The sequence below is a fragment of the Limulus polyphemus genome, unplaced genomic scaffold (assembly GCF_000517525.1).
Source record: "Limulus polyphemus unplaced genomic scaffold, Limulus_polyphemus-2.1.2 Scaffold5683, whole genome shotgun sequence".
Lineage (NCBI taxonomy): Eukaryota > Metazoa > Arthropoda > Merostomata > Xiphosura > Limulidae > Limulus > Limulus polyphemus.
Genome location: NW_013671293.1, coordinates 62,721 through 70,801, shown reverse-complemented (window position 1 = coordinate 70,801; position 8,081 = coordinate 62,721). Strand labels below are relative to the sequence as shown.

Sequence of the window (8,081 nt, the reverse complement as noted above, 5' to 3'; positions counted from 1 at the left end):
ATATGAGTGATAAGCATTGGGTTTAAAATTTTATTATTAATATTTTTTTTAATCATTTTACGATGAAACAGCCGAGATGGACCAATAGGTCCCATGTTGTCCCAAAATATTATGTTATGTTATATTTCATATAGTTTTTATAGGTTTTTGTATAGAAAGTTTGGTTTGTTTTGAATTCTCATAAAGCTACACAAGGGCTATCTGTGCTAGCTGTCCCTAAGTTAGCAGCGAAAGACTAGAGGAAAGGCAACTAGTCATCACCACCAATTACCAACTTTTGGGCTATTCTTTAACAAATGAATAGTGGAATTGACCATTATATAATAACACCCTCATGGCTGAAAGGGCGAGCGTGTTTGATGAGACAGGGATTTGAACCCACGACCCACAGATTCAAGCCAAGCATTCTAACCATATGGCCATGCTGGGCTCTGTATATAAAGAATCAACACGTTTTTCTACAAATGTTTATAGATGTCCAGGTAGAGAAAGTCATATTATAATTTCTTAACAGCAAAAATAGTATACAAATCCACACAGAATGTAAACTTGACCACAACAAAAGTAGCAACAGAAGAGAGGGGTGAACTGTGAGAACAAAACATATGTGGGGAACTATCTTTTAAAGGCCAGTCACATAACAAATTAGCTACTACGTTTCTCAACCGTCAAGAACTTTTTCTGGGGGGTGACACTTCTTTCACTTTATTTATCACTGGCTTAAATAAGAAATCAACACACTTATAATCTCTATCATTACTTTAGTTATGTTGACATAAAATAAAAGCTAAATAAATTTAAATGTAAATTAACATCACAAAAGAAAAGAAATAGTAAGTGAATCATGTATTAGGAGAGTATTATAATGTTGCTACAAATAAAACCAGATTTTACTCATTGCTCTTGAGTGAAACAAGCTATCCCTGAGGTTCATAAGTTAACAGAGATATCCACTTATTGAAAACTTATGGATAGCATTTAAGTTTAAATAAAACAACATATCCGACATAGGTATTCGACACACTACAATGTCCAGTTGCAAGTGTTAATGGGGTCTCTGTGTCAGTTCTGTGCAACTAAGCTTTACTTTGGTCTGGGTCATGTCGCCCAAAATAAATATTGAAGATTCAAATATGTCTTTTACCCACTAACTCAATATTTATGAAAAGAAAACTGATCTTAATTTCATTTTTTCTTCCTAAAAGATTTAACGAGCTTAAGGTTTCTTACCTCACAGAACTGGACTCCACGTACTGAATTACCATAAGCATCAAGAGGTGGTGACCACAGACAGATGCCCATAACATTAGGAACCACAACCATGGTACACCCTGATACACCTGACTTTGCTGGTAGCCCCACCTATACCAAAGATGTTCATGAAAAATATAATCATTTTTCCTTCCTCTCTATTAAAATAAAAATCATAATTGAATACCCAAGCTATAGAAACTGTTCCCCCACCACTTTTGTAATCAAAGTTATGCCACTGTCTACAAGTGAATACAAACATGCACCATTTTTCTATGAAAAGTTATTTTAGTAAAAACATTTAACTGATTTTTTGGTTTGAAAATAAAATTTACTTTAGGTTTAATTTCAAACTTCCTTAAGATTACTACAAAGCTATCTAACAGAATTCTGAATAATATTCCAGGGCATGAACATAAATGTTTGAATTGAGGAAAAAGAAGACATTTGTACACTTCACAAATACATAACTTATTCAAGACCAGGCATCATCAGATACCAAGTTCAAACGGTTTCAAGTATCAATTATGTAAGTGTTTGAAACACATTGAGGACATTGACTTACCTTAAAGGCAAACTGGCCAGAGTAGTCATACATTCCACAAGAATGCATCAAAGAAAGGACGTCCCGGGCGGCATGGCTGTCTATTACTTGCTGGCCAGTGATTGGACAGATTCCCCCATTAGCAAGAGTGGCAGCCATAACACTAATGGTTTCACAATTTACCTCCAAAGAACACACCTAAAAAGTGATCAAACAGTGAATATAACTACAGCTAGAAAGATTTATTAAATGACTTTATATGGGCTTGTACATTGTAACGGACCTTGAAACCACCAGATAACAATTAAAGTATAAAAACTATAACGTTTAATGTAGCATGTGTATCTTCATGAAATCAGGCACGATTTTAGTAAATGTTACGAGTCTTTTGTACAGAAAAAATCAGATTTTTTAATTAAGTATTTTTCATAAAGATTTGTCAGTGAATTTATGGAGTCTAATTTATAATTTTGAAAAGTCTGTGATTTTCACATTAACATTAAGAATATTTTTTTTCACCATATATTTTTCATTTATCATTTGCATAACCTCTAGAAGCTCTGAAATGAATATCAAGGTTTTTTTTTCTCCCAGTGAAACATTGTATTTTTTATCCTCACACACTATACAGACTATATGTGGTAAATATTATGTTAAAAAATATATGAGATATGAATCACCATTTTTATCTAGAATAGCTACACATTGTAACAGACGATTACAGATATTTTATGACCAAAGCTGACAGATTTAACAGACGATTACAGACATTTTATGACCAAAGCTGACAGATTTTTTATTTAGGTTTATTTCTTTCCATTACACCTAGGCCCTCTCAGGTTATGGCTATTTATTATGCCAGACACCTTTGTGTAAACAACAGATCCAGTTACCAGCATGCTTGTGCCAAATTACACAACTATGGTTCCATTTAGCACGTGCTATCATTGATCATAAGTAATTTGTTTATTATTTAATTTCATTCAAGTTTCCATAATTTTTACATTTTAGTAACTTTAACAAAAATAAATAAAAAACAATAAATGTAGTGATGGATTTACTATCACATATCTATTTTAATATCAATGTTTGTTTAAGTTAAATTTATATTTATAAATGTACTTAACTTATACTCTTAAGTCTGTATTGTGAAATTCCCACTTATTCACTAAAATTGTAGAAAATTCTCAAGTGTAAGAATCAACAATATATGTATATATGTAAATACTGAAGTATTACATCTGAAATCCTGTCTTTTTTCAAGCTCTACCACCCGTATGATAGAAATTGATGTCAAAGATTAAGCCTAATTCTGATTAACAATAATTTCTTTTCAGAAATTTCTATAAGTTAAAATTATGCAATTTAGAGTATGAAATTTTGCCACCCATATCGAATAGAATGTACTAAAATTAATATAAATTATCTGGCTTTCTAACTAAGCTAGAAATAGCTTCCCACATCTGGTCCAGCTGAGCTCCAACAGTGACAAACAAAGAAAATGACACCAAGATGTTCAGATCTGATTATTCCAGTAAATTAAAATCATTGCTTTGAACTGGTTAGAAATAATCCAATTGCAAATGCCAAAGACGTTTTGTGACAAGTTTTGAAAGCAGGACATTCTGGGAGAGGCGTGGTATGTAGCTTTTATTGTTTATATCTCCATAAAGCAAAAATCTTTAGTGCTACAAAGTGACAATTTAGCTCTATGACAGTATAAGTGTGAAGTTTCTGGAATGTTAAGAGGTCGTATAGGAGTAGAAGAAAATCAAAAAAGGACAGTTCCGAGCAAAGAAGTGTTATATGCTATAAACAAGTGAAGCGTAAGAATTTATTTAAATATTTCCTTTTTTGGAAATTAATAAATTAAAACTTATATAATATTAAAATTTCAATTTTAAACCATGTTATGACTGTTTATTTAGAATTTTGGACAAACTACTTAAGGACTATCTGTGCTAGTCATCCTAAATTTTGAAGTGATAGACTGGAGGAAAGGTAGCTAGCCATCTGCCAACTCTTGTGCTACTCTTTACCACTAAATATTGGGATTGACCATTACTTTATAATGTTCCCAAGGGTGGAAGGACAAGTATGTTTGGGAACCTCCGATTGTGAGTCAAGCACCCTAATCACCATGCCATGCCAGCCCAACTATGTTATGATGCCAAATTTGTTGAAATACATTGATAATAATTAAATATTGAATGTAACTCTGGAACAGGTAATGACATGGACAATTTGACCTTACCAAATTTTTGAGTCTGCTGAAGTGACACTTCAACAATAGGACATTTTCAATGTCCCTTACGTTTATCTAAATAATTATTAACTATCGAAAATGATGCATGACACTACAAAGGAGGGTCTGAAAGGATTTCCCCTTAATTCTTCTGATGAAAAGTATTTTTCATGGGTTTGTGCTTATCTCTAAATCAAATTTTTATACGTCATAAAATCTCTATAGATCCTTCAAATCAAAATTAAATAGCTATTTAATGGCCAATCAAAAGATTAATTTACATAAATTAAAATGTTAATTAAGTCTTTCCTGATTATTTTCTTCAATGATTTCTGGTAAAGAAAAAAGAAACACCAGAAAAATATACCAATCATATGATAGAATACAAAAGCATGAATGAAGACTCATCTAATAAAAGGTAATGCTAATGATCTGAAGACCAATCAAATGATAGAATACAAAAGCATGTATGAAGACTCATCTAATAAAAGGTAATGCTAATGATCTGAAGACCAATCAAATGATAGAATACAAAAGCATGTATGAAGACTCATCTAATAAAAGGTAATGCTAATGATCTGAAGACCAATCAAATGATAGAGATAATCCCATGCAACCTGAAAGCTAATCCAGCAGTAGAATATTTGTGTATTAGCTAGCAAAACAGTAAATGAGTTAGAAACGTAATAAACTGGTTTTATTTTGGGAAACAGAGTACAGGCTTTGACGGAACATTGGCCTGTAGAAGACACACCGATGTTCTGTTGAAACATGTAGTATGTTTCCCACAATAAAACCAGTTCATTATGCTTATAAATCATAGTTTTCATACACAAATGATAGAAATAATCCCATGCACCTGAAAGCTAATCCAGCAGTAGAATATTTGTGTATTAGCTAGTAAAATAGTAAATGAGTTAGAAATGTAATAAACTGGTTTTATTTTGGGAAACATACTACAGGCTTTGACAGAACATTGGCCTGTAGAAGACACACCGATGTTCTGTTGAAACATGTAGTATGTTTCCCACAATAAAACCAGTTCATTATGCTTATAAATCATAGTTTTTTAATTTACTGTCAAGTAGTAGAATAAATACAACAATATCAGTACAGTGAAAAAAAAAAACATTGGTATAAAGGTATTTCATGATTACTCTCTCTCTAGGATAAATTCTTACTTACAACAACAAGAAAAATTTTTGAAAACAAAACTGTATAACTGGAAGTAAAAGTCCATAATTTCTTTATGTCCGAAAACAATACTGTATACCGGAAGTAAAAGACCATAATTTCTTTATGTTCAAAAACAAAACTGTATACCTGGAAGTTAAAGTCCATAAAGTATTTATGTTTGAAAATAAAACTGTATACATGGAAGTAAAAGTCCATAATTTCTTTCCAAGTTGCTTTTTCAGGGAAACATTTGTTTGAAAACAAAACTGTATACCTGGAAGTAAAAGTCCATAATTTCTTTATGGTTGAAAACAAAACTGTATACCCGGCAGTAAAAGTCCATAATATCTTTATGGTCGAAAACAATACTGTATACCTGGAAGTTAAAGTCCATAAATTATTTATGTTTGAAAACAAAATTGTATACCTGGAAGTAAAAGTCCATAATTTCTTTCAAAGTTCCTTTTTCAGGGAAACATTTATTCTCTTTCATGTAAAATCCTATGGCGTAGTTCCTATCAGCTGCTTCTCGCTCAGAGAGAAATCTAAGAAGTAAATACCACAGTAAGATTACCAGGGAGTAAATACTACAGTAAGATTACCAGGGAGTAAATACTACAGTAAGATTACCAAAGAGTAAATACAACAGCAAGATTACTAGGGAGTAAATACAACAGCAAGATTACTAGGGAGTAAATACAACAGTAAGATTACTAGGGAGTAAATACAACAGTAAGATTACCAGGGAGTAAATACTACAGTAAGATTACTAGGGAGTAAATACTACAGTAAGATTACTAGGGAGTAAATACCACAGTAAGATTACTAGGGAGTAAATACCACAGTAAGATTACTAGGGAGTAAATACTTCAGTAAGATTACCAGGGAGTAAATACTTCAGTAAGATTACCAGGGAGTAAATACGGTATTTACTCCCTAGCAATCTTATTGAAACAGTAAGATTACCAGATTGCTTTCTAGCTAACCTGATGACTTTAATATACTTTATTTACTAATATACTTTAATGTAATTACTTAATATACACACACACACATATATATATAGCTAATGTTATGTCCCACACTGCTTTCTATTTAATCCGATAGACTCATTATATATATATACTTAGATGGTGCCTACTCACGTGGCATTATTAAAGCCTAGGTATTCACCTCCTGCCAGAGCTTTGTAATATTGTGTTATCTGTGAAGATGGAGAAACTTTTGTTAGAAGAAAATGAAACAGACCATTCAACTGTAAAAGACAAACAACTAAAATATACAATATTAATTATATTTTCTTGCATGACTATTAGCATGTCAGAGTTATGAAGCTCTAGTCAGTTATGTAGGCTACAGATTGGCTAAAGATTCTGTTTGTAACATATATGTATCTTTCTCCAGGTAGATTATAGTCTTTTAAGAAATATTTTTACTGTTATAAGTTATACAATGAAATCTTAAGAATGGTTCTTTTAGTATTTTTACTAGTACTCTCACAGGTGCAGTGAAACGATATTGCAGTATGATGACATACCATGCATTTCTATGTCCCAGTATTATTACAGTATTTATTATTTATTCTGTATATGTGTGGGTTTCACATAAAATGTAAATTGAATTCATTCTAGCTGTCATTGTTCCTTTGTTGTTTTCTAGTAATATCTATTCTGCCCTCCTTGTGTGTGCTGCAATACTGTACACTGGGAAAGAATGTAATAAGTAGACTTCTTTAATTGTAGTTTATGTTTGAATGAGAACGACCAGTCATGTGGGTAACATTAGTTACTTTAGGTGAATTTTCTATCAAAGTAGGGATCATTGAATTTAATGAGTCTGGTATGTGGATTCAGCTTGAATAGTAGAATATAGAAGATGCATTAGAAGTGATTGTCCCATGTCAAAAGTAAGTAAATACATTGTGTTCGAGAATTAATGAAATTTGTATTTATACATTGTGTCCAGTCTCTATATTCCATTCTTGGCCAAATCCTTACTCAAGTTAATTCAGTTTCAGCTAGATATAACACAACATTACTAAAGTTTTTGTATTAAGTAAGTCAATACAGTTTGACTGTCACAAAAACACAAAATGCAACTTAAAATTATTAATAAATATAAAATTGATTTTTGTAATTTGTTTAAATTTAATATTAAATTTGATTACATCTTTATAAGATAAAAATTAGGGTTATCTAGTATTATCTAAATGTTACATACTTCTCTATATTTTCATTATACTCTCTAACATTACAATGACCTAAATGTATATGTTACAGATTTCTTTTTCATCAAAGGTAAAATTGAAAGTATCATCTGTGACACAGAGGCCTAACACATTTGTTGACTGGCTCTACCCTTTACTGTGGCCTGAAGTTTTGCTTATTCATGGCTCATTAGCACAAGTTGGATCGCCAAACCAAAGAAATACAGTTAGGCCTGATATAACGATGATGGGTTTTGCACTGATCTGTTATAATGAAGATGATATATAATTTATCTACTGTAAACAGTTCAAACGTTTTATCATTTCTTGAACTGTAAGTTTACTGTACTATTCATAAGTAAAACAAATTATTACAAAACAAAAAAAGATTTATTTACCCAGTCAAATTTCTCTGACACTCTCATCTCAGGCTAAATAAACGAACAGAGAATAAGATTCACATTAATAATTTTAATTACAATAAAAACATTCAGCACAAGTTTCATTTTGTAATTTTTGTTTTTTAAGATAGACTAATTGGTAAGCAAATATACTCATGTATACATGTAGCTTTAAATTAGTTCCATCTACAGTTATGTGTCTCATCACACACTACAAGTCTTTAGTCACTGTTAAGAAGTATTTTTAAAAACAAGTAG

General features: G+C 31.3%; 1 protein-coding gene across 1 annotated transcript in view; it reads right to left on the bottom strand.

The window, feature by feature from the left end:
• Positions 1-1,230: 1,230 nt before the first annotated feature.
• LOC106472866 (glutaminase kidney isoform, mitochondrial-like) overlaps positions 1,231-8,081 on the bottom strand; it is a gene marked incomplete at its 3' end in the record, with an annotated part of 41,486 nt that continues 34,635 nt past the window's right edge. Inside the window, exons 7-11 of the mRNA XM_022401410.1 lie at positions 7,821-7,853; positions 6,362-6,420; positions 5,644-5,761; positions 1,817-1,993; positions 1,231-1,362 (exon numbers count right to left, since the gene is read on the bottom strand). Of these exons, the coding sequence (XP_022257118.1) occupies positions 1,231-1,362; positions 1,817-1,993; positions 5,644-5,761; positions 6,362-6,420; positions 7,821-7,853 (519 nt within the window). The remainder of the gene's footprint in view (positions 1,363-1,816; positions 1,994-5,643; positions 5,762-6,361; positions 6,421-7,820; positions 7,854-8,081) is intronic.